The 26,075-nt window shown below is 43.4% G+C and overlaps 1 protein-coding gene across 12 annotated transcripts in view; it reads right to left on the bottom strand.

Annotated features, from left to right (window-relative positions):
* Nucleotides 1–9,783: 9,783 nt before the first annotated feature.
* The window catches only part of osbpl8 (oxysterol binding protein-like 8), a 48,899-nt gene continuing 32,607 nt past the window's right edge, over nt 9,784–26,075 (bottom strand). For 8 of the 12 annotated variants that reach the window (XM_019891786.1, XM_019891788.1, XM_019891793.1 and 5 more), the window contains 20 exons: nt 20,685–20,758; nt 20,155–20,235; nt 19,598–19,699; nt 19,128–19,331; nt 17,782–17,866; nt 16,680–16,845; nt 16,222–16,447; nt 15,590–15,774; nt 15,321–15,402; nt 15,141–15,239; nt 14,828–14,924; nt 14,648–14,746; nt 13,751–13,848; nt 13,540–13,629; nt 13,170–13,306; nt 12,903–13,088; nt 12,220–12,373; nt 11,344–11,446; nt 10,743–10,848; nt 9,784–10,589 (listed from right to left, as the gene is read on the bottom strand). In XM_019891786.1, coding sequence (XP_019747345.1) covers nt 10,460–10,589; nt 10,743–10,848; nt 11,344–11,446; nt 12,220–12,373; nt 12,903–13,088; nt 13,170–13,306; nt 13,540–13,629; nt 13,751–13,848; nt 14,648–14,746; nt 14,828–14,924; nt 15,141–15,239; nt 15,321–15,402; nt 15,590–15,774; nt 16,222–16,447; nt 16,680–16,845; nt 17,782–17,866; nt 19,128–19,331; nt 19,598–19,699; nt 20,155–20,235; nt 20,685–20,758 — 2,504 coding nt within the window. In that variant the 3' untranslated portion in view covers nt 9,784–10,459. Of the gene's footprint in view, nt 10,590–10,742; nt 10,849–11,343; nt 11,447–12,219; nt 12,374–12,902; nt 13,089–13,169; nt 13,307–13,539; nt 13,630–13,750; nt 13,849–14,647; nt 14,747–14,827; nt 14,925–15,140; nt 15,240–15,320; nt 15,403–15,589; nt 15,775–16,221; nt 16,448–16,679; nt 16,846–17,781; nt 17,867–19,127; nt 19,332–19,448; nt 19,527–19,597; nt 19,700–20,154; nt 20,236–20,684; nt 20,759–25,363; nt 25,527–26,075 lie in introns of those variants that run through there. The other 4 variants (XM_019891787.1, XM_019891790.1, XM_019891798.1 and 1 more) reach the window with 4 other exon arrangements.

The raw sequence follows: 26,075 nt of genomic DNA, 5'->3' as shown, positions 1-26,075 counted from the left end.
AAAGTTCTGTGCCTGATTGGAAGATGAGATGCCAAAACATGCGATTAGAGATTCGTTGACTTCAAGATGGCATTAAAAATTCCCAATTATTGATTAAAATCTCTATTTTAAAATGATTTCCAGCATTTACACTATTTCCTTTTGCCATTTACCACAGAGCCGAGCGGGGCTGAATAAGAAATAAGAATGAGGGATGAAATTCCATGAGAGAAGTTAATCTGCTGCAGTCATCGCCGCAAAAAAAATCCACTCACCCCCATTACCATTAATTAATGAGAATGAATAAATAGATAAATAAATAAACACCCCTGAGTCTCTCCCCGGTTTAATTTGACGGTGCGTAAAAATAGCCCCCCGCTGCGAAATGAAAAAAAGCCTCAGTTTTGGGCTGTCAAGCTGCTCTGTAATCCTGTTCACTGGTGTCACCGTAGCCCGTCGTCGCCACATGGGCCTGACCAGCCGTTCAAAAAGCAATGACATTAATCGGCGCTGGCAGGGGATATGGAATATATTTTTTACCCTGCAAAAAAAAATATATATATATATAAAAATGTTAAAAAAAAAAAAATTGGGATACACTCCCAGAGTGGAAATTCTGCGACGGTGCGCTTTGAAGTCATTTTTTTTTTCCTAATTCACCTCCATGTCTTATTCATGGTCTCTGTGTAAAGCCCATTGGCGTGCGTGCCATTTATAAAACCACTTTTAACGCCGGCAAATGACTGGAAGAAAAATCTCATCGGACCATGACGACCAACATACAGTTGCGAGCAAAACTGCGTGAACCTTATGGCACAGCGCGTTGAACGGTAAAAACAATGAGCTCGGACATAATGATGTACCTGTGTCGGACTTTTCCATTGATGGGAGGTTGAAAATACGAGCGGCGACAGATGTACGGTATGTGCGGGGGGCCTCTAAAAAAAAAAAAAGACAGGCTGACAAGTGCTGTCTAATCCTCAGGTTCAATGGAAAGTGCCCGGGTCGGCTCGTTGGGGGCAGTCATTGTCAGCAGCAAATGCAGGAATGGAGTAGGACAGGGCGGGGCCGGCCTTCAGTGAATGTTCATGCTACATGCAACCTATGTGCTAAATAAATTCCGATCCGCTTATCCTCACAAAGGTCGCGAGGGATGCTGGAGCCTGTCCCAGCTGTCTTCGGGTAGTAGGAGGGGGACACCCTGAACCGGTTGGCCACCAATCGCAGGGCACACAGAGACGAATAACCAACCGCGCTCACACTCATACCTAGGGACAATTTGGAGTGTTCAATCAGCCTGCCATGCATGTTTTTTGGAATGTGGGAGGAAACTGGAGTACCCGGAGAAAACCCACGCAGGCCCGGGGAGCACATGCAAACTCCACAAAGGGAGGCCGGAGCTGGAATTGAACCCGGTAGCTCTGCACTGCGAGGTCGACGCGCTAACCACTGGATCACCGGCCGCCCGGATTTCAACATTTGCCCCCCCAAAAAACAAAACCGACGCGCTAACCACTGGACCACCGGGCCGCCCGGATTTCAACATTTGCCCCCCCCCTAAAACAAAACAAACAAAACAAACCACCTGTTCATTTCGCTACATTCCATCCATTTTAACCCTCTCATGCAACCTGTAACCTGATGACATGGTAAGCCGTCCACTGTAGTAACCGTTGTCCCTCAAAGGGTGAAGTACAGTTCAGTTGTATTTCACTTCAATTCCAATACATTGCATTGAATTCAGAAATGCTTGCGTCAAAAATTGGACCCAGTTTTTGAAAAAGGTTTGAATGAATGAATTTCTCGACATTTAAGAGTGTGATTTTCTTTTTCGATCCGCTTATCCTCACGAGGGCGTGCTGGAGCATATCCCAGCGGCTTTCGGGCAGTAGGCGAGGTACACACCCTGAACTGGTTGCCAGTCAATGGCAGGGCACACGGAGCCCAAAAGCCATCCGCATTCACACTCACACCCTAGGGACAATTTAGAGTGTTCCATTTACCTGCCACGCATGCATTTGGAATGCGGGAGGAAACCGGAGTGTCCACTGTAGTAACCGCTGTCCCTAAAATTAAACACAACAGCAATACATACAGCCGAGTGGATTCAAGGTCAAGGTTTGCATTCATCAGTTCTTTTCCCGTAGTGCCAATCTCCCGCAATTTATGTCCCAGGCTCTTCTCTGGCAGTTTTCAAACAAAAGCAATCAAAACTTCATTCTCGATATTGCCACATCGAAGGCACTGCGCTCGGGAGAATCTGTAATGAAAAGTGTGCCAGCCCACCCCTGCCGCCACCTCCTGCGGGGTGTTCCTTCCCTCCGACTTCATCCACTCACTGAGTCATCCCCGCTATTCGCACTCGTGGCGACAGCTTGCGCAGCTTTCATCACGCGTGTTTATCTGGTGACGGCAGACACGTTCTCCGTCCTATTTGCTTTCCGTACAAGAGTGTGGTGTGATTTTCTGTACAAGCCCACACACCCCTAAGTCTTATTTCATCATGTTTATTTACTTCCGAGTGTGACAGTGCTAATCACAACCCCGCCGCGCGACATTTAATTGAGTCCACTCGAAGCAGAACCGTCGTGTCCCCTCTGCTATTAATAGCTCCATCTGCATAAATATTTTTGAGAAGCTCCAACATGATGCACACACATTTTTTTTTCCAAAAACAGTATGGCTACCTTACAATGCTCAAGTATGACGCCGCAAGCCTTCTGTCTTAAGTCTGCGAGCGTAACCAAAGCGATGGCAAACATCCGATAAGGCGACAAGGAGTCAGCAAATTGTCTGCCACACTAGACGGGCGGGCTGGCAACCGGAGGAGACAGCGCCTCCGAAATCTCTGAGTCATCGCTTGGCGTCCTTTGATTGCTTAGCAGCCACCCACCCAACCCGCCGCCTCCTCTTGTTGTTTGTTTCAGCCATCAATCGCCAGTGAAAGCCAGTGCCGACCACGCAGACAATTTAAGGGGTCGGACTCGGGACCATTGCGCCCATTGATTAAAAGCTAGGAGATACAAAAAGTTTAGAGGGTCGAAAAGAGACACCCTGACATGCAAACGTCAATACATCAATGCGCTCGGCTTATTTATAGCAGCATGAAGTGCAAATGCGACCTGAGCTTCAAGAGACAAAAGAAACTGTGCACCTGCAGTGGAGTTCCCTCTTGGAACTAGTTTGGGACCACAGGCAACAAGAACAAACTAAGAGCAACTTTCAAGCGTAAACGTGATATGCTTTTAAGTACTCGCGGATACTTCAAAGGCTATCACAAAAGCAGAAGCGGATGACGAAATGTGCGTACGCACACACGTATGCACATACGTACATGCATGCATGCACACACACTACTAAATACTACTGCTACTAATTAGTGTGGTAATAGTTTGTAAAGTTTGACAAATGTAATAATGTTACACTGGTGATTTGACAAGATGTTTGAGGTGTCACGAAAGCAGAAATTATTAGCATCAAAGTGACTGTTGAGTATAAAATACACCTTTTCACAAACAAATTTTTGTTTTTTAGGGAGGCGAGGGGGGACCGAAATAGTTATGGGTGAAAATAACTCTTGTTTTACTGCTGATTAGTAAAAAGTACTGATTGCTCAAAAAAAACAAAAAAAAAATGTGATGAAAGAAGCGAGTCTAATCTATCAATGAGTGGCTTCTATTTCCATAAAACACAATTTTCTGTGAGCTTTAAAAGATCAGTCAGAATGGTCTAAATTGGCTGGCACTCAAGAGGTTCTCTTTTGAAAATGGTTGGCAATGAAAGAGTTCATGAAGACAAGCATGACAGGAAAAAAATGAATATTCTGGACAACAAATTCTGCCCGGAGAAAGCAAACAATTTCACACGACGGGCAGTGTTGTCAACGACTGACTGTCTGCTTTGGATATGTTTAAGGCTGCTTTGTGAAAAGGTGTTCCCCCAAGTCATTCCTCTCTCTAAAAATAGCAGCGCCTCCTCCCAAAGACAAGACCGGGGTAGGACAAAGCATTGCCACTCTGCAGGACGGATGGGAAACCCTCCGCCATGTCATTTCGGGTAGAACAGAAGAATAACGCTTCCAAAAAAGACAACTGGACGCTCCGTTAATCCAGCTGTGAATGAGAGCGGCTCACTGCAGCAGTTCTTTTCATGCTCTGTTGATGGCACAGAAGCGGGGTGGGTTGGGGATAAACACCGTGCTGAGCCAGCCCAACTTTGCCAGCCATGCTGCACTGCACATTACATCATTTATCAATTAACCCATTGGACGCCCAGCGGCATCCATTTAGCCCCACGACTAGTCACTGGGACTATTAATAACCCCTCTGATGAATAAATAACACCCATCCCCCGTGTGAGTAATCGCTTCACGAACCACAGGAAGTGTCTGTTTCGCGACCACCATTTTGTTCATATGTCAGAGCAATATAATGAGACTCAGTGAGACTGCTTTGTTGCCACAGTATTTGCCAAAGGGGGTGGGCACTGGGCACATAACACACACGGTCTCCCCTCACCCTTTGCTCTCCATCTTTTCCCTTTTCAGTCTCCTCGACGACGTACCCTAAATATTACATTTACTCTTCTTTCCCGACATCGTCTCCCCTCTCCTTCTCCCTATATCCGAAACGCCAGCCAGACAGACGTCTGCATGTCTCCTAGCAACAGCGACATCCACATGGGCCCGCTCAGCCAACGCGCGTTATGGTTCAATGCAAGAATTTGTCATTTTTGAAAATGTTGAAAACAGACATGAACCCCAGTTATGGCTTCTAATAACTCTTCAAACTTGTTTACTTTTTTTTATTTCATAGTATTGAAATGAGTGCCCTACCAAAGGTAACAGCATGATGGCTACCTCTTCTAAAAACGGCTACAAAACAGATCCCTCCATTCTACCCCTGAAATGAAATTTTTCGAATTTTGATGAGGTTTTGTTGTCTCTATTCTTTTAGAAAGTTTCATCATTAAGTGTATTGTAACGACTTACCTTCGTCAGCGGTCTCTCAGTGCATCACTTGATTGTGTCTGCCGACATCTAGTGGCCAAAAGTGTAAAGCAATAAGCCATCGAGAAGGGAAATGGTAGTTTTAAATAAATCAACTATCAATCAAATTACAGGTCGGATCTAGTTTCTTGTTTGAAAATAGCAAACACATTACACAGGCATTTAGTTAAGCATCCGGCAACGTTTTTTGTTTTTTTTTTGTCGTAGGAAGGGTGACAATTTACATGTAGTGGTCATTCTAGAAACACCTAAATACATATTCTTGCTGACTAAATTCTTTCCAATTCAATAAAGACAGTTACATTTGTTGAACTTCATTTTGGCTTCGCACATACTCCGATTCGCGGCTCGACATGCTAGCGGTATTAACCGCCATGCTAACTGGTCAAAACCAGACTGAGCTATACTGTATAATAAAAGAAACATTTAAGACTTCAACGTCTTTTTCTTATACTCGAATAATAGTGTTGCCTTGGTTTGGGCGATAGACTCCATTTTGAAAATATGAAACATAGAACACGTCTGCATGTCTCCTAGCAACAGCGACATCCACATGGGCCCGCTCAGCCAACGCGCGTTATGGTTCAATGCAAGAATTTGTCATTTTTGAAAATGTTGAAAACAGACATGAACCCCAGTTATGGCTTCTAATAACTCTTCAAACTTGTTTACTTTTTTTTATTTCATAGTATTGAAATGAGTGCCCTACCAAAGGTAACAGCATGATGGCTACCTCTTCTAAAAACGGCTACAAAACAGATCCCTCCATTCTACCCCTGAAATGAAATTTTTCGAATTTTGATGAGGTTTTGTTGTCTCTATTCTTTTAGAAAGTTTCATCATTAAGTGTATTGTAACGACTTACCTTCGTCAGCGGTCTCTCAGTGCATCACTTGATTGTGTCTGCCGACATCTAGTGGCCAAAAGTGTAAAGCAATAAGCCATCGAGAAGGGAAATGGTAGTTTTAAATAAATCAACTATCAATCAAATTACAGGTCGGATCTAGTTTCTTGTTTGAAAATAGCAAACACATTACACAGGCATTTAGTTAAGCATCCGGCAACGTTTTTTGTTTTTTTTTTGTCGTAGGAAGGGGTGACAATTTACATGTAGTGGTCATTCTAGAAACACCTAAATACATATTCTTGCTGACTAAATTCTTTCCAATTCAATAAAGACAGTTACATTTGTTGAACTTCATTTTGGCTTCGCACATACTCCGATTCGCGGCTCGACATGCTAGCGGTATTAACCGCCATGCTAACTGGTCAAAACCAGACTGAGCTATACTGTATAATAAAAGAAACATTTAAGACTTCAACGTCTTTTTCTTATACTCGAATAATAGTGTTGCCTTGGTTTGGGCGATAGACTCCATTTTGAAAATATGAAACATAGAACACAGGACTTACCTTAGGTTTACCCATGGTCGATGTTAATTATTAGCGTGATAGCATCATTTCTGCAGTGTCATGTAGCTTCACTTTGCCTCCCTTTTCCTCTAGTCAAGATGGCTAAAAAGAAGTTCTAGTTATAGGGTTGGGTGTGTCAGAGAAGTTCAGAGCACAAAAAAAGCCATTCGGGGGGGAAAAAAAATTACAAAGTAGAAATTTTGTCCTTGGCCATTATCATGATCAGTCCCCTGTATGGACTACCATAGTATGAAATTCACGTTGCATCATGTCTCACCATATTATTTTATAATTAATCACAAGAAAACACACAAGATTTCGTTTGGTTTTTTTCATTATTATTCTGTGGGATATTACATGTGACCATAGACGTCCAGGATGTTATTAACAGTGCCTTGAGGATACAGTCAAAGTCTCAATACACACAATTAAGGTACAAAGTATGCGGGGCGGGAGTGGATTTACGAAGTTACATCAGTACAGTGACGAGGACATGGAAAACAATCATTTAAAAAATAAAAAAACTAATAGCAACAGAGCTCTAAGCAGAAAACCATGTCAAAAGAATAAACAAAATGCTACGAGAGATCATGATGACAAGGAGTGGCGTCACTCAAGGATCAGTATTCGGACACCTGTGAGTGCGTTTCTATGGCGACACCTTCCGCTTTGGGCAAGGCATTATGCAGAGTCAGGTTCGTTACTAAGGCTTTGTATGGCACGTCTGCTCTGCAACACTACGACGACAAGCACGCGCAAACGCTTCTATTCCAACAACACCCCTGTTCCATCTTCATCCCTTTAAAAAAAGGCACTGGTATTTCTCCACATTCGAACATCTGGATAACTTTAAGATGAGCGAGGCAATGAGGATGCACGATTAAAAAGACGCACAGGTACACACACGGGCCAGCCGGGTTAAAGCAACTCCCTGATGATGCTACCAAAGTCTTTTTTTTTGTATGTTTTGTTTTTGTCGTTCCTTTTCGCTTAACAGTCTGCTGACGGCGGAGGCAACAGGATATGTAAACGTCGACAAGGCTATTACATTGTCATGACAAAACAACGTGGTCCTTCCGAGGTACCTTCCATTTTACAGCTTCAAATCGGGATGAACTAAAGATGGATTTACACTGGCAGGTCAGCATGTGCTCAATTTCAATTCAATGTGTATACATTGAACTTTCGTGACTCTTAGTCTTTTTTCGCAGAGGATATTAATATATGCCTTTGAGTATTTATAATTTTTGTCTACATGTGTGGACGCACCATTTGTGTTCTAATATCCGTTGCTTAAAGCCTTAACATCACCATATAGGTGGTGTTAGCTTATAAAATTTTTGCCTGCAAGTCAAAGAAATAAAACCAGCCGATGGTTGGCTCGTATCTCGAAAAGCTCTTGAATTGGGTCACTCGGCTCGCAAGGCACCACCGTCTAAACTTTTTGTTTGATGGTAAATATGATTTTTTTTCTTTTTACGTTGCCATGCCCCAATAGCGTAAATCCAGCCTTGCATAATAAATTTCGACACCCTCAGGACACATTGTAATGCGTACAACATGTTTTCTTGTTGCAAGGAAATCCTGTTTTGGGTTATGCACACAGTGAACAGGACACCAAACTAGTCTACACACTGAAACTGGCTGCTACTTACGCAAGCTAGGAATGATTTTTCTCTCCTTGTTTGTTTTCTAAGGTGATTGCAGTGACAGGTAGAAAGATTTTATCTCCTCTCACTCCTTGTTAAAGTGTCTATTCTAGAATTCACTGTGGCACAAAAGCACTGGAAGCGATTAGAAAAGAAAAGTCATTTTTCCCCCACCTCAGGAGTTTTATATTTTAAAAGTGTAAATTGGCATTTAAAAAATATGCGATCAAGGTTGCTTTCTGTGCAATAATTAAGAAGGTCAATAAAACGTCAGAGGTGAATTATTTTAACTGATTCCTGGTCTTAAAAAGCTAAGCTACACTCAGGTATGACTCATCATTGTTTAAATTTATAAGAAAAAGGAAAATTTAACTCAACTTTTACTCTTCAAACAAAGAGTAGCTCGGTTGGGTTGCATTAAACTAAATTGAGATGAAGCTAAAATAAACTAAACTTAAAGAAGCAAAACAAAGCTAAACTCAATTGAGGTTCCGGCAGTGTTACAGATGTAAGACTAGTAACAGTGTGTAAATTTAGCAGGAACATTTTAAATTTTAGGCTAAGATATGTTAATATGAGCCAAAAAAAATCATCTCAGATAAACTAAACTGAGATAAAGCTCATGTTGACGTTACAAATTTCCAAAAGGTATCAATTTTGTAAAAAAAGATTTCACGCCACAATAAAAGGAAAGCGAAAATAAATAGAGATGAACAAAAACAATGCTTATTTTTAACATACTGTAAGAATGCTTTTGACTCTTCTAAATTTTAGAGAGAAAGCACAAACTTATCACCAAAATGGAACTTTACATTTCAAACTACAGTCAGAGAAGATATCCTCAGCTAACTAGCTAAGCTAAGCGAAATAAGTGGTGTGTTTGGAAGTTCAGGCTAACGCCCTAACATGAGTAAAAGTGCGAGTGTTCCGAGAGGCAGTGTGCTCCCCTTCTATAATTTAACCAACACAGCCACGTATTTGGTGTTGTTTTGACAAGAGAGACGACTGTAAACATTAGCTGTGACTTTCATTCACGCCTCTAAACAGCAAACAACTTCAGAAAAGCCCCAGCTGTAGCGCCACCAAATAACCACCAACAAAAAGTAATATCTAAACAACTTTAGTTGTATTCAGGGTACACAAATAGTAAATTAGGTTGTTTAAATCACCCCGTCAGCCCAAAACCCTCCCAACTAGCGCGTACGGTTTCAATTCCAAGAGTACGCTCTGGCACTCCTATTTTGTGGCACTCTGAATGACCAAATGCTCTGAGTTTTCGAGCGGTTGGAGTGAAGCAATGCATTCTCCGAATACTTATCCAAACACATTCAAGATAACAGATGACTGTAAAATTTACATATTATATTTCATGAGCAAAAAACAGAGCTTTTCCTTGCTATAAAGTCGAGAGGCAATTCTTTGACCCTAACTCTCTGTGCCACATCAAAGTAGAAGGTGATTAATTACGGTACTATACTTTTTTTCTATAGTAATGAAACAAAAAGTATACTAGCATGTCTCATCTTCACTGGTATTTTATGTAAACAAAGATGAGGTAAGCTAGCAAGGTTGAGTGAAGCGTCGCTAAGCTAAACTAAGCAAGTAACAGCTTCCTCATGTTGTCGGAATGTTTCAACATTTTTCTGATTTTCATTCTCTGTTGAAACCAGGAAAGCAGTTTTGTTTGGAGTCCCAGAATGTTTTGTCTCACTTAATTCATTTTGCCAGCTTTTCGCTAATAAGAACACTTAAAATTACATGGCGGATTCATTTGGGCAGTGATGACGGTCATGAAGAGCTAATAAACATCAAGTTCTCGGAGAATTGATGTTGAAAAACATTGGACGGTTCCAGTGCGCTTGTGCAGAAGACAAAATACTGTACAAAGTTGCAAAGTGCGCTAACCACACTTTTCTAGCTGTACATATATGTTCAATAAATCAATCACTCAATGTGTGATCTATCATAAGACGTTGATTTTTTTTTTTTTTTTTTAACTGTGCGTAAACTATTTTGAGTCAATTTCCAAGTGCTAAAAAAACAATCATACAGATTGGACCACTTTGGACAGAACACAGTAGTAAAAAAAAAAAAAAAAAGTGGACACTGTAGTTAATTTCATTTGGAGAGTAGTCATGACATTTGAATTAATGGAGTTGTTCCATTCCCGTCAGACATAAAATGGCTGTGCGCTTTGTTGACAAGAGTCTTTTTGAAATCTGTGGATCTTTACGCCATTTCGGAATGGACTTGAAAATAAAAAACATACACACTTCTCCCAATTTGGGGTGAATTAGCTTTTTTTTTTTGGAAGCTAAAAAAAATAATTGAGGATGATGCTGGGGAGGGGAAAAAAATGTAGTCTGTTACCGAGTGCATTTGTGATCAGTCTCTCTGCTGTGGCTGACTGCTACTTGAAGACATAGTTGATAACCACTTGCAGGGCGATGAGGGCCACGATGATGACATAGTCACGCTGCTGCAGGAAGGAGGTGCCCTCCGTCCGGCTTGCCGTTCGACTCCTCAACACGCTGATGCTCCTAAGAATGTACGGAATATGTACTTGAACAATATATGACAACGTGAAATGTAGATACTGGTTGCTCTCATCTCTTGTCCTTTCGGTATATATCCCCTGTAGTACAATTTTCCAAGCGTGCGCGATATGTAAACTTCCCAGTGCCTAATCTCACCTGTTGATGTCCTGCTGTGTTTGCTTGATGGATTCAATGGCACTTTGAAGTTCACTAAGGTCCGCACCCTTTTTGCGCAGACGGCTGCTGTGTTTGCTCTTGTGTCCTGTAACCGCACAAATATATGAACCCTATTTTCCGTACGATAAGGCGCTTCGGAGTATAAGGCGCACCTTCATTGAATGGCCTATTGTAAAACTGTTTTCAATTATAAGGCGCGTAGAATGGAAGCCACAATAGTGGATGCGCTATGCAGCCACTAGGTGGAGCTATGCTAAAGGTAATACAAGACAATACAGCTTTATTTATATAGAACTTTCACAACCACTGCAGCTGTAACAAAGCACTTTACAGAACATTTAAAATACTACGTCCAAGAAAGCAGAATATAAAGTGCATCGAATGATAAGGCGCACTGTCGGCTATTGAGAAAATTGAATGGTTTTCGGTGTGCCTTGTAGTGCGGAAAATACGCTATTTCTGAAATTACACCTTCAAACCTGAAATGGATACTTCGTGAGGGTCAAGGGCAATATGTTATGTAAAACAAGTACCCCAGTTTCAATTTGGACGTAATATAAATTGAGAACAGGAGTCTCACGTTCACTTCCGGAGGAGTCCTGGCGGTCAAGTTCAGGCGAAGAGCAGCCACTCTCTGGGTTTTTGGGGTTGTCGCTCTTGTGTTTCCTCTTCGGCACCGTTACCTACACAAACACACACGCAAAACCACACACACGCACACATGTATGAATGTCTTAGCCAATATGTAACGTTGGCTAGAACAGAATGAGCTTTAAGTTATACATAATGCACACCGAATTAACAACATGACAAGAAATCATTTCACACATGCAATTCACACAAACAGGATGGCTGGTGCAGAGATGTCAGCAGTAAGATAAGAGGGAGGGAGGGGAGTATCTGGATGGACCAAATGTGCAAATCTGTTTAACTTATATGTTAAATAATAAAGAGCTAAATGGCAGTGAATGTAACATCATGGGACATGAGAACATGCTTTGGCCACAAAATTAGGACCCATCTCCACCGTTAGATGCGGTCCAATGCATGAGCAATGCACCTTGTATGTAGCCAAAATAAAACGTGTCCCTAATGTAGTGGCCAGTGAATGCATGGGAGTAATTAATTTTCTTATTGGTGCACCCCCCCACCCCCATTACCACTTTTAGCCCCAAATGTTGCCTCTAATTTCACCATGCACACATTCAACGGCACTATCACTGCTATTAAGGCACATGTTACTGCCCCATCCAGTCATAGAAAGCAGATGGAAGTAACATACTTTCAATTTTTGAAACAGACAGAATAAGGCAAAGGGAAAAAAAAGGGCAAAAACAGAATGATGGAGGCGATGGGGGGGAAAAAAAGTATTGAAAACCAAAAATGAAGCTGCTGAGATGGTGGCTGAGGCGGCGAGATGTTTTTTTTGGGGGGGGGAAAAAAAAACAAAACCTACCTGGCACTTGCAATTGTCCCTCCGCGGCCCCTGGTTACTCAGACTAATAAGACTGCCAGAACGTACCATGGGGGTGCGGTGTCGGACCTTGGTCTGGATACAACCGTCTTTTTCGAACTGGATCAGGTCGTTGAGTGGGTCCCATGGCCTTGTGCTGCAGAAGATGAGATTTTGATTTTCTTTTTTTTTTTTAATTTTCTGTATGCTATTTTTGTGCTACAGTGAAACTCCTCTATAACGAAAACCTACATGGGCGAAAATACCCCCTAGTGTGAAAAAAATCTTCATGCATTAACACCATTCACACTTTCCTGCCCCCAATGCAACGAAAAAAAACCCTGTTGCGTTATACGAAATCTTTTTCTCTGCTCTTGCCTCACGACGAGATTTACTACAACGAAGTCTAATCCAACAGCGACCTCTACTGCTTCATTCGGAAACGGCTACAGCAACCACCACACTGGTTTACACATGCGCAGTAGTCCAGCAAGTACTGTATTTGTTATTGTTCGTTTCAGACACAGCAAGAGCTGTGGTAGTTGAATCATGTTTCTGGTTACAGCCACTTATCAATGGGTAATGATAATGAAAAATAAATGCAATTGATTTTTTAAATGTAGCCCAGACTGCACCATTATTATACAATTATACAATCGGATATTCAGTGCCTTTGTTGGACTCACTCAGCATATTTATAATGCCACTCTCCAGTGACGGAGTCCTGCTCGAACAGAGTGGGGTTCCATTCCTCGCACTTGGCTTTCCTCTCCCGCGCCGACTTCCTCTGACTTTCCTCCAGGATGAACTTTTCGTTGGTGGCCTCCGTCTGGTCCTTGCTGTTGATGGCCCTCGTCACGTGCTGCCACAGTCTAGAGAAAAAAAAAAACGGCGGCGGGGAGAGAATGAGCTCAACCATGTCGATTTTGACCCACAAAGATGTGAAAGCGCACCTCTCGGATTCAAACTCCCCCTGCTCCTCGGAGGGGACGGTGCAGCGTGTCAGACGGCTCTGCCTCAGGTCTGGCGTTGGGTTCCAGAAAGTGTCCACCGTTCCCGTCTTCTTGTCATTGATGAAGATCTCGCTGTCCTAATGGAGGACACCGTCATGATAAGAGTGAAACTACAGATTGACACTTCACATGTTATTTATGAGCAAATCTGACCAGGCTACACATACATATGAAACCGTAAAAATATCACAACTCTTGAGTGTGTTAGCATTCTGCTCACAAATGAGCTCCCGTGTGAAATTCTTGCTGCTGCAGCCTCTCCGGGGCCCACATTTGCATTTTCTAGGTCCTTCACTTAAGAGAATCTTACCCAGTGTCCCTCAAGAGTTGCCAGCACTTCCTTCCCCAGCTTTATCTTTCCGGAGATCTGGTTGACACTGTCGCTGCTTCCTAGGAATGGCTGCGAAGCCAAGAGCGAGTGGCAAGAGTTTAAGGAGCAAAAAAGGGATCAAAAAATTTAAGTCTTGTCCTTTTTCTTTTTTTTTTGAAAGGATACCGCTCCAATACAGCCGCAAATCTACCTTGAGTTTGAACTCCAGCTGAGAACTGTAGCCTGTCTTCTCACACGCAATGGTGATCTGACCACCCAGCTCCAGAGTCATGGTGCCGTACAGGATGCCTAGCATAGCACAAAAAAAAATAAATAAATAAATAAAATACCGGTCGATAATGTGTACTTTACGTTATAATCGCCTGGATGCAAAGTTTCTGTGCCGCTCTTGTGCAATAAGCATACACTGGCCAGCAAAATGACAATAGCCAGAATGCTAGGCCTGCGTATTTGCAAAGCTCAGGTTCTGCCCGCAGTTGTCATGGCAACAAAGGGCAACATTTATTTCAGCAGCATGAGACTGCATTTCTTGATTAAAAAAAAAAAAATTAAGTGTGGCAAAGACGTGAATTGGTTTTGTCATGATCCTGTTCTTGTGTGTCTCCAGCAGGTGGCAGTGGAGTGCCTTCCCTCCAGCATGCACACCGGCTGACAAATTGTTCATCAAGTTAGCCCGAGTATTTAAGGACTGCCAAGATCCCAAGTCTCTGTCCGGTTATTGACCTTGTTTGCCGCTCCTGCTCAAGTGTTGGTTTTCTAGACCTTTCGATTCCGTCATTGTCGTTTTTTTGCGCGATAGTCTCTGGCTTGCAAATATTTATATTATTTTGTCTTTTGATCTTGCTTTTTGTTTCGTGTATTTGTTTATATTCTCAGATGAACCATTTCCTTGCTTTCGCAAGCGCTTTTGGTGAATTTTGTGGTTTTTCCTGGTTCTTGTTGACCAGCGATTTCAAACCCCCCCCTCAAAAAAAACCACAATGTCTCTCCTTTCAGACTTGCATTCACTTTGCGATTCCATTTGAAGCGCATCGAAGCGTGTGCGCACTCAACAATGGATAAATATTTAATGTGGCCATACACAGACCTTTACAATGAGCGTAGGGCATGTTCATCACGTAGTCCTCTCCCCGGTTGAGGAAAGTGAGTCGAGCCTCACCGTCCAATATGGCCGACAAGGAGTTTCCTATAAAAAAATGCAACCCCCCAAAAAATGGTAAATACAACTGGCATATGCTTTAATAGTAAGATTTCTCTGTGCGGGTACCATAGAACTTGGACTTGGCAAGGATGCTTCCGCTTAGGCAGAATCCATCCTTCCTGTTGCTGACATAAAAGGCTGACACAGGGGGGTGATGGGATACCTGAATAGAAAGGATACGGTGAAATTTTAGACACAAATGAGAAACTGAGAATTAGACTGGGATAAATAAATAAAGAAACAAAAAGGGACAATTTTTGGATTATCCCTCGACGAAACGAACCTGCAGTTCCAACGGTGACACATAGGGGGCAGTCTATTATTGCACATTTTTTTTAAACTTGGCGGACTCCACTGCATTGTAGAGTTCTTTTGGTACCTGTTCTGCAATGTAGAAGGTCTTGCTGGTGGTCTTTTGGTGGAGCCACATGCAGCGGTAAGTCTCGCCGATAATGGGGTTATAAGGCTTCTTCAAGCCCTGTTGGTTCACAAGCAATAACGAAATTCTCTTTCTGATGTCATCGGCAGTGGGCGGAATGTTTTTGCTCGGAATCCACACCTTGGGCTTTTTATAGAACCCAGAAATGTACCACTTGACCACTTTCTTCATCCGGTTGTAGGCATTTTCCTCGACCGCAGCCCTGATGGTGGAAAGAAACACAGCTGTGAATATGAAGCATCGCGAAACTTCATTTAATACATCTGAACCACTACTCGAGGCTAACTTCATTTTCATCCCAGAGAAGGAGGTACTTCAGTCGTGCTTTTAGCTTGGGTGTCAGTGCAATTCTGAAATGGCGGACAGCGGAATGGATGGGAAGCTCTTACTCTGACAGGAAGTCGGCATGGTAATAGTAGTCAGAGAGTTTATCCAGGAAGGACCTCGGCTCCAGGATGAACGTGGGCAGGACCACTTTGGACAGATCCATTCCCGGTCGCACTTGCTTCAGGAGAGTCCAGATCAGGGACTTGTTCTCCTCTGACACCGTCTCCGTCTGGGCAGCCTCGCCTGCCTGCCACGACAGTCAAAAGGAATAATCACGACGCGCAATTGAATATTACAGGATTTCATTAAAAGCATGGAGGACTGAAATGCTTGAATTATATGGGAGGGTATTTAATGAGTGAGCTGTCAAAGTCGTCGTAGTGCGGACACATCATCAATTGCAGAATGAGCTCCACCAGAGAACGTGCTCATTTGCTGCGGTTGCATGATGCATCCACTAGATGGAGCCACACTGAAGGTAATACAATACAATACAATACAGCTTTATTCATATCGTGCTTTCACAACCGCTGCAGCTGTAATAAAGCGTTTGGCAGAACATTTAAAAGACAACGTCCAAGAAGTCAGAATATTTGATCCATATATAAGGCGTATCGGATTATAAGGCACATTAAAAATTTAATGCTTCTAGATGCGCCTTATAGAGCGGAAAATACAGATTCAAACTAGATACCTCGCCCAGTTCCTCATGACACTGTTCCAGGTAGGGCGTTTCCCGCACGTGCTCATTGGGGTCCATGTCGACGTACGAATCTTCCTGGCGCTCCGATGTGTCGCTGTCGCTCTCCTCGCTCTTCTCCAGGCCTTCCGGGTCCGACTCCTCGTGGTCCGGCTCGCCCTCCCGGTCTGACTTGTCGGAGTAGAGGTCTGGGTCTTTTAAATGATCGCTGTCGTTAAACCTTGACAGGAAAATAAAGCACTGTTTATATCGACCGATTTATCCTTGCACCAATAATGATAACCTGTAACCTTATATAACATGATAAGCTGTCCACTGTAGTAACAACCGCTGTCCCTGAAAGGGTTAAAAGTCACGCTCGGAATAAATGTCGTTGTGGGCACCGCACTTGAATTAGTCAATAAAATTGATCAATCGGCAAGGCTTCGATTGAAATATTTATTGAGGCTTACTGGAATCCATGCATGTTGTGAGCACGTAAGAGGCTGTAGAAATTAAGGGAATGTTCTCCTCCAGAGGCCACCGTGCTCACGTCTTCCTTGCCCTCGCGGATCATGGTTCTTTTGAGCAGACTGGAGCACTTCAGGGCCAGTTCCCATGATCCCATCCAGCAACGACCTAAAAAAAAACAAACAAACAAAAAAAAAACAACAACAACAACAAAAGAAGAAAATTTGAATGAAGTTTGAATTTGACTGGTTCATTCCCAACACAGCCACATCCCCAGATTGAAGCTGGCATTATTTTAGTTATGGATTTGTACTTCCCATCGCAGAAAGAGTTTACCAATCGTGCGCTCCAGAAGAAATTGCACCCCGACCATTAACGCCCGACGTGTTGATTTAACAGGAAGCCGGCGTGAACGCAAGCCATTTTCACGTTTTTTTTTTGTAGCAGGGACACAAAGAGGCAGACTCGTTGCTTGTTTCAGCACCAAGGACAGTTACATCACGGGTGAACTCCCTTTGAATATTTTAGCACCTTGGACAGAGACACACCACGTCGGATTGACTCTTTACTTTCTCCGCTTTACTGTTTCAGATCGATTTTGGAGTTTAATTCGTTTCGTGATTGCACTCGTGTCTCGAAATCAACTAAATCAAATAATGGAAACAAGGGCTGTCTCTGTTCCATCCCTTAGCCCCCCCAAAAAATTGTATCATACCTTTTGTCTCAACCCCCCCCCCCAAAAAAAAAGTTAAATACAGTGTAAATAATTCAACAGTTTGTGCATGATGATTCCATGTTTTAATTTAATGGTCATGGTGCTGCTCGTTCTGGTGTGTGCACCTTGACCACCGGTGGGCAGTGTAACAGAAATATCCATGATGTCATCAGCAAATTTAAGGTTGTTTCATATTCTATTTTGGACGTGGTTTGGTTGACTCCTGTGCACAATGTGTTTTTCTCTTTGTTTGATGTTTACTTTGACGTCAACTTGAAGCAAGCACACTTGACCTCTTTTCAAATTTTGGGTCACAGCACAATTAAAGAAAAAAAAAAATTAGCTAATGACAGGTTGCAAGTGAAAAAAAAAATTGTATTGTCTCTTACCATCGGACTCGGAGGCTGCACGGAAGATGAGGTGGCTGCTGGGTAACGGCTGAGTGATGGAGCCCACCGCTTCCCCTTTGGGACCCTGAAAGGACTTTGAATCATTGACACGCACTAATTGGAAAACCGGTGATGCACATGCTTTTTGATAGTGGAGAAACAACACCCCCCCCCCCACACACACACAGACACACACACACTGAATGGCTGTGTTTGTTTTGAAGGTGGAGAGCTGTAATCAATAATCAAGAGGAAGCATTACAAACACAATCATGATTGGAGTGGATTGAATGCTTTGTTGTGTGTACGTGTGTGTGTGTGTGTGTGTTTTTTCTTTTATAGATGCTCCCTTCATTTTGCACTTGACATTCACATCCTGTTTTGTTCATCTGTGGGAAACAAAGGGATTTTGTCTGTGGCATTTCCCATTTAAACCGCTCCCATTGTACTTATCCTGCCATTAGGAGCGAGTGATAATTCGGGATGGGTTTATGGGGTCGTCCTTTGTCACGTGTCACATCATTTTGGATTTTAGCTCAATGGTACAGTCGCAAGGCTTCAACTCGGGAGATTAAATTCCAATGAATGACTCCCCTCCTTTAAAAATAGAAATTGTTACAGCAAGGTAATAATTTATAACTATAAGAGATGGGCGAGGACCGATACCAGGTATCGGGATCGGGCTGATACCAGGCCTTATTTCAAGATATCACTATTTGCAATGGTGGCCGATAACCATCTAATGCTCTGTTTTGGGAAAATGGTAATAAAAAACTATGACAGATGGGCGAGGACCGATACCAGGTATCGGGATCGGGCTGATACCAGGCCTTATTTCAAGCTATCACTATTTGCAATGGTGGCCGATACCTGTACCTACTGGTCTATTTTGGCAAAATGGTAATAATAAACTCTTACAGATGGGCGAGGATCGATACCAGGTATCGGGATCACGGGATTGGGCTGATACCAGGCCTTATTTCAAGATAGCACTATTTGCAATGGTGGCTGATACCTGTATTGACTGCTCTTTTTTGGGAAAATGTATCTATCAGAAGTACTAGGAGTATCGGAATTTGGTATCGGTACAGGTGAGTATCGGAATTTGGTATCGGTACAGGTGACTAGTACTTCACTCATACTGGTATCGGTCTGTAAAAAAGTGGTCAGCTGAGCTTTTCATTCCAATAAACAATATAAATATATACTGCAGAGCACAATAATAATTACAAAAATAAGAACACAAAATGAGGTGTTTCATCTTTTCTATATTATAAAGGAATCATAATATTTCATCAGGGCTTCATGTAGGGGATTTTCCTGACTTCCATCAACGAAATTCTGACCTTGACGGCCCAGATGGACTGCTCCAGGGGGTGAAAGAGCTTGAAGCAGAAGCCGTCCTTCTTGGAAGGTCGCTCGATGAGCTCGCAGGCGTTGAGCAGCACCGTGCCCACCCATTGGCCGTTCTTGTGGGTCTTGTAAATCAGCAGGACGCCCGGTTTCAGCACGCACCACAACTTGGTCCAGCTCTTCAGCGTTCCGCGGATCTGCGGGCGACCATGTAACTCGATGACACCGTATCAAGTCAACTTATTTAATTAACCCCTTTCAGGGACAGCGGTGACTACAGTGGACGGGTTTTGAATCAAAGACGTCTCGTTTACCTTCAGCCAGTCAGCCATGACAATGACGGAAGGATCCGTGATGGTACTGAGCAGCTCTTTTGTCGCCCTTTTCTTCTCCTCCCTGTAACCCTTTCAGGGACAGCGGTGACTACAGTGGACAGGTTTTGAATCCAAGACGTCTCGTTTACCTTCAGCCAGTCAGCCATGACAATGACGGAAGGATCCGTGATGGTACTGAGCAGCTCTTTTGTCGCCCTTTTCTTCTCCTCCCTGTAGTTCTTCTTTTGGACCTAAAGACGGCATTATCACAACGTTCCACTATGGAATGAATTGAACTCTTTCAGGGACAGCGGTCACGACAGCGGACAGCTATTCAAATGTTGTTTTCTCCTTTTTTCATTCATCTTAACTCATTCACTCCCAAAGACGTTTTTAAATGTCTTTTCAGACTTGGTCCAGAATTGGCTGGTACCGAATGAGTTAATGTCACAGTTGTGCATGAACCACTACAATGGATCCTTATATGTGTTGCCATCCACTGCCATTATTATTTTTGTTGCTTAAAGACTCATAAAAACATTTGAAGGGAAAAAACAAAATCCTGATGTAGGTTTTCATTATTTGTGCATGAAAGGTCAATGACAGCCAATGACATAACCGGTTATCGGGATATACAGAACAGATTGGCGCCCTAAGCGTGTCCGGATAAACAACGTGTAAGCTGATTTAAAAGGGTGGCTTTTACCTTGAGGGACTCCTTCTTGGTGAGCTTGCCTCCAGACGCGGACACGTCCTTGTCGGAGCCATTGTACAGCTTGGTTTCCGACTGCGAATGTGCCAAACGACAAATAAAATAAGATGACCCCACTGACGGGGTCCGTTTTGCTTTCTTTAATATTCAACTTGGGAGTTTAATTGTCACTAAGTCGAACGCCTTCCTTGTAAAGCAATGAGGCTTTTCGTAGAAACTCGGCACACGGCGAGTTGAATCGGACCTATAAAAGGCACACCTGGAGGTGTGGGAATGCGTCTGCCAGTTAGCGACGCAAGCTAGTCATTTCGATCCCGGAGACAGACGAGGAGAAGAAAGGATCATTAAGTCGGGTTTAGTAAGGCCCGAAATAAAAAGCCAGCACAGGAAGGAAATGACGAAAGTTCCACAATAACAAAAGGAACGGCGCAAACTATTTCAGACGGCATGCCTGGATAGTCGAATGAGAGAAATGCCTTTTTCGCGCGTTGGCCTTGCTATTATGAATGTGCGTCATCGTGCACCTTGCTCTTGGATATGGAAAGTGAGTCTTCTTTCAAAGGCAGTGACAAAAGGTCCTCCTTCCCTCTCTCGAAACCTACAATGAAAAGGCAGAAGAAGGGGGAAAAAAAAATCAAAAAAATCAATCAACACATCAGCATTTGTCAACGCGTGACACAAATACAATGGCAGTCCATCTCTTGCAGGTCTATTTTTACTTCCAGAGCTAGAAATAAGATAAAAATACATCCATGCATCCATTTTCTAATCCGCTGATATTCAGGAAGCATGTTTTTGCAATGTGGGAGGAAACCAGAATACCCGGAGAAAACCCACACAGGCACGGGGGGAGAACATACTAACTCCACACAGTAAGACCGGAGCCGGGGAATCGAACCCCGGCATCCCTCTGCACTGTGAGGCGGACGTGCTAACCTGTCGTCCGCTTTGCCACCGCCAAAAATATGCTCAAATGCATTTCGATATTTAGCGCGCAAGACTCCCGTTTGTGTCGGGGATCCCGAAAGCATATAACAACAACTTCACTTTCATGCACCCCGTAACCTGATAACATGACAAGATGTCCACAGTAATGACCGCTGTCCCTCAAAGGTCATAAAAGGTCATGAAGTCATAACGCGCCAGCCTTGGTTGGTTATGATGGGTGCATATGCGTGCTAGCATTGAATGGAGGGGGAAAAAAATAATAATTCAAGTTTGTTTTCATCCGGTGCGGTCCCGGCAGACCATCTGCACCCACTTGACGCACAACACCATGCCAACCTCTTGCGGTAAAAAACATCAAGGGCAATTCAAGACACGAGATGGTGTGACTCAGCATTTTTTTTCCTCTGTATTTTAATACAAGCAGTGTAGGATATGTTTTTGCAATGTGGGAGGAAACCAGAATACCCGCAGAAAACCCACACAGGCACGGGGGGAGAACATGCTAACTCCACACAGTAAGACCGGAGCCGGCATCCCTCTCTACTGTGAGGCGGACGTGCTAACCTGTCGTCCGCTGTGCCGCCGCCAAAAATACGCACAAATGCATATCGATGTGTAGCGCGCAAGACTCCCGTTTGTGTCAGGGATCCAGAAAGCATAAAACAACAACTTCACTTTCATGCACCCTGTAACCTGATAACATGACAAGATGTCCACAGTAATGACCGCTGTCCCTCAAAGGTCATGAAGCCATAACGCGCCAGCCTTGGTTGGTTATGATGGGTGCATATGCGTGCTAGCATTGAATGGAGGGGGAAAAAAATAATAATTCAAGTTTGTTTTCATCCGGTGCGGTCCCGGCAGACCATCTGCACCCACTTGACGCACAACACCATGCCAACCTCTTGCGGTAAAAAACATCAAGGGCAATTCAAGGCACGAGATGGTGTGACTCAGCATTCCCTTTTCCTCTGTATTTTAATACGCGCAGTGTAGGACAATTACAAGTTGTACCCTTGGAATACTGCGGCATCCAGCCATCAAGTACGCTGCATCGCACCAAACGTATCAATCTGGAATCAAAGCCGCCAGCTTTCATTTTCTCAAGAGGCCCGGCTGGCTTTTCTTTAGTTCCTCGTATTTGTCCTTTTTGAAGGAGATAATGGCGACGCTGCTGATAAAGATTTCACAGGGGGGTTTAGATGAGGTCAGATTCTTGTTTCGGCTGCCTCTGCTACCACAAAGATTCTCTCGAGGGGGGATTTTATTGTTGGAGAAAAGTAATTTTCAGGTTCTTGGCTTTCTTTTTTTTTTTGCAGCTCTCTCGACAGAATGACAGCAATAGTGCTTAAAGAATGAGGTTCGCGTCACAGCATCCCTCCATTAACCCTTTCATACACGAATGATGTTAACCTGGAACCTGATAAGCTGTCCACTGTCGTAACCGCTGTTTGAAAATGGAGAGGGGGGGGGGGTGGGGGGGGGGGGGTCCCCTTTCTTCTCCTCACATTTTTCACAGATTTGAAAAAAAAAATAAAAATAAAAAAATTCGGATTAAAATGTCATTTAAAAAAAAAAAAAAAAAAACAAAGCTCATTGAAATTGGAAGAGTCTGCATTTAAAACTGGACGGGCGGCCCTTAGGATGAGTACTCAATGTATATGCTAAACATTGAGCCCAAAAAAACCGAATTACAAGATGCTAACTACGCTTTTTTTATAACGCAAAACAATGACAGCCCACGGAAATCAAAAGAGATTGAATTAAATCTTTTTTTTTTTTTTAAAGGGAGCAGATTGACAGCAATTTGGCCTGTTTGGGATTTTCGCCAACTGCCTCATTATTATTTTGGCAGATGTCTTGGGGGGGGAGGAAAAAAAAATGAAATAAATAACATGCCAGCTCCATTTAAAGGGAAAATGAGACCAAATCCTCTCCGTGTGTGGCATCCAATGTCAAGTAGTCACACGATAAGAAGCAGCTCGGCGAGCTTTTGACTCGTTTTACCGTCAAAAGACGCTTTTGCGGCTTCCGACTCTCGCCCGTTTGAGCGTTGCGCATTCAACTGGAGTGAAGGCATAGCCCCAATGAATCGAATTGTAGTAAAAGGTGTCAAGATAGGTTGCATCGTATTAACAAGCGCGGAGACATGCCGTCCACTCGTTTTGGCCTGACAAAAGATAATGTCGAAACGTAAGGATGATTTTTCTTCAATTCGGTATGAAGAGGAAAAACGGAGGAAAAAAAAAACATTCCGTTTGAAAGACTGTGGCGGATTATATCATAAAATAAATAAATCATCGGCCGGCATGAAATAAACTGACAAATGAATGCGGGCCATTTGATATTAGGATGCTAGTTAATATGTTGTGCATCGAAAAAGGTTAAATAGTCTTCCTCGGTAACAATCAATGATGAAAGATTAATTTAGAGTTGAGCCGGTGCCAGGACAACAAACACAGGTGAGTCACAAACCTCATCCCTCAAACTGGCTTCTATTACCCCCCCCCCACGAAATTGAAATTGCTACGATGGCGCTAAAGGCGACAAAACCGCATTTGCGTAGACAAAAACAATATCACAAAGCAATAAAGAATGACCAGCTGCCGTCTGCGATTTGGTCTCGCAAAAAGAGATGGCCGCCTGTGAGCGATTCCAAAAATCGGAGGACGGAGCTCTGGCTGGGGGACAAATAATGACTCAGACTGCCTGAAAGTATGTACGGCCAGAGTGACATACGAGTTAAAGAGAAGCCGGCTGGCAACCAAATGGTGACAAACAACAAATAAACGAATGGCGGCATGCATGGAAAAACTCCTCAAATGATTCAACCTGACTTAAAAAAAAAAAAAATTCTTCTCTTTGGGACCAGTAACTAAATTTCTTTCTTTCTATACATCGTCCTTTGCTATGCCGACAGTAAAGTATGCGCAGCGCCTGTCAGAACACAAGACAGCAGCAAAACGTGATGTCATGGCTAACTGTCACTTGGGTGGCTTGGGAGATTTTTAATGTATTTAAAACTCATTCAGTACCAGCCAATACTGGACCAAGTCTGAAAAGACGTTTCAAAACGTCTTTGGGAGTGAATGAGTTCATCACACAGGCTAAGCGGTTTCGCCCAGCGCAAACCCTGCACGTGGATACCGTGAATTTAGAAAAAAAAAAACATCAGCCCCTAGTATCGGATGCGCCATTGGTATCGGCTGCCATCGCGAGTACTTGAAGAAAAAAAAAAAAAGGGCTGGTATCACCCACCCATAATAATAAATAAATAATTTCACTCATAGCAGTTGAATAAATAACAATGAGATCATATTTATAGATTAACTAAGAAACATATGGAGAAAAAAAAGAACTTAGGAGTTAAATGATAAAAATCATTTGAAATTGTTGGTTGTGTATCACTCAAAACAAATTCAAACATATTGTTGTTGTTTTAACCCTTTCGTGCACCCTGTAACCTGATTACATGATAAACTGTCCACTGTAGTGACCGCCGTCCCTAAAAGGGTTAAAAATGTTGGTTTGACGATCAATCAAAAATTAAAAAAAAAAATTGTAATCACAAAAAGTCATTTAAGTGTGTTTGTTGGATTTTTTTTCTCCCAAAAATATGGAAAGAAACACAAAAAGTATTCTCAAATTGGGGAAATTTTGAACACTGCAGCAATCATAAACTATTTTTTTTGTTTGTAGAAATGTCAGTTTCTTTTTTTTTTTGGGGGGTATATCAAATTTCATTATCGAGGGTATGCAAAAAAAAAAAAATACATCCTATGTATTCCCCCAGTCTGGAATTTTCTGAAGTCACATTTGTTGTGCACTATACGGTTTCCTCCACATAGCCACTTTGGCACTGTCAATTCAAACCGCATCGGAACAGTGAGCACGCAATGCAAACAAGCGAACAATATGGATCATATTAAAGGTGCAGCAAAGTTCGCAAACATGGCATCAAAGGTGTCCTGGCTGCTCCGCCGGCTATGTTGCCAAGGCAATCGCCTAGGATTGCTGTTTACCGTCGGCATGATCATAAAAGTGGCTACTTGTACTTCCAAGTTGTCCACACTGTTAACTTCAACGGATACGTACACCCAAAGAAAAGCCACAAACTGACCAAATGGCAACTACGAAAACACGAGTCACACCTTCTCTAATGACTCAGCATTACGACTCATACAAACACGTGTCGATCACAAGGCACAACTAAAAGGACGGACCGTCTACCCCTACGATCCTACCCGACACCCACCTGACAGCGAAAGGGGCGACAGCTCGTTATAACCCCCGAAAGAGGCATTGCGGATGAGTTTGCGTCCGTCCGGGTGCGGCGGTCGTAGCGAGGCCGCGCCGCCGCAGGTGGAGAAACGGCGACGCCCCAGCAGGCCCTCCTCCTTCATCATGGGTGATCCCTCGGCGAGCGGGGGCGGAGGACGGATGGGTGGGGCGTGAAGTGGGTGGGGGCTGCCGGTGGCTGTGGGTGAGCAACCCCGTGGGTAAAAGGTAAAAACGGGCGTTGGGGGTGGGGTTGGGGGGGGTCCCGCGCTCCTATGGCGAGCCAAGCAAGTGAACCAAAACAAGACAGAGCAAAAGAGCTCAGAGTGGAGTGCGGCGGTGTTTCCTCGATGCTTCCCTCAGCTGACTGGCTACCTCCCTCCCTTTCTCTCCCTCACTCGATTGTGAGCGACGAGGCACGCAGCACACTGAAAGTACGTCGCAGCCCCTCCTACTCACTCCCCTCCGGATGGGGAGGAGAGCTGCATCCAACTTGGGTGAGGGGGAGGGGGGCGGGGCAGGGGGAGCCTATCTTCTGTCTAATGCTTCACCACAGGAGATGTCCACTTCATTTGAAAGGCTAACCATTCATTGTTGCGTTTTAATGTACAAACAACACCCACATTTGAAAAAATATTCCTTTTGGACTTCTTGGGGGGGGGGGGGGGTTGAGCACTTTTTTTCATAAT

Source organism: Hippocampus comes, unplaced genomic scaffold (assembly GCF_001891065.2).
Source record: "Hippocampus comes isolate QL1 unplaced genomic scaffold, H_comes_QL1_v1.1 scaffold63, whole genome shotgun sequence".
Taxonomy (NCBI): Eukaryota; Metazoa; Chordata; class Actinopteri; order Syngnathiformes; family Syngnathidae; genus Hippocampus; species Hippocampus comes.
This window is presented reverse-complemented; position numbering and strand designations above follow the sequence as displayed.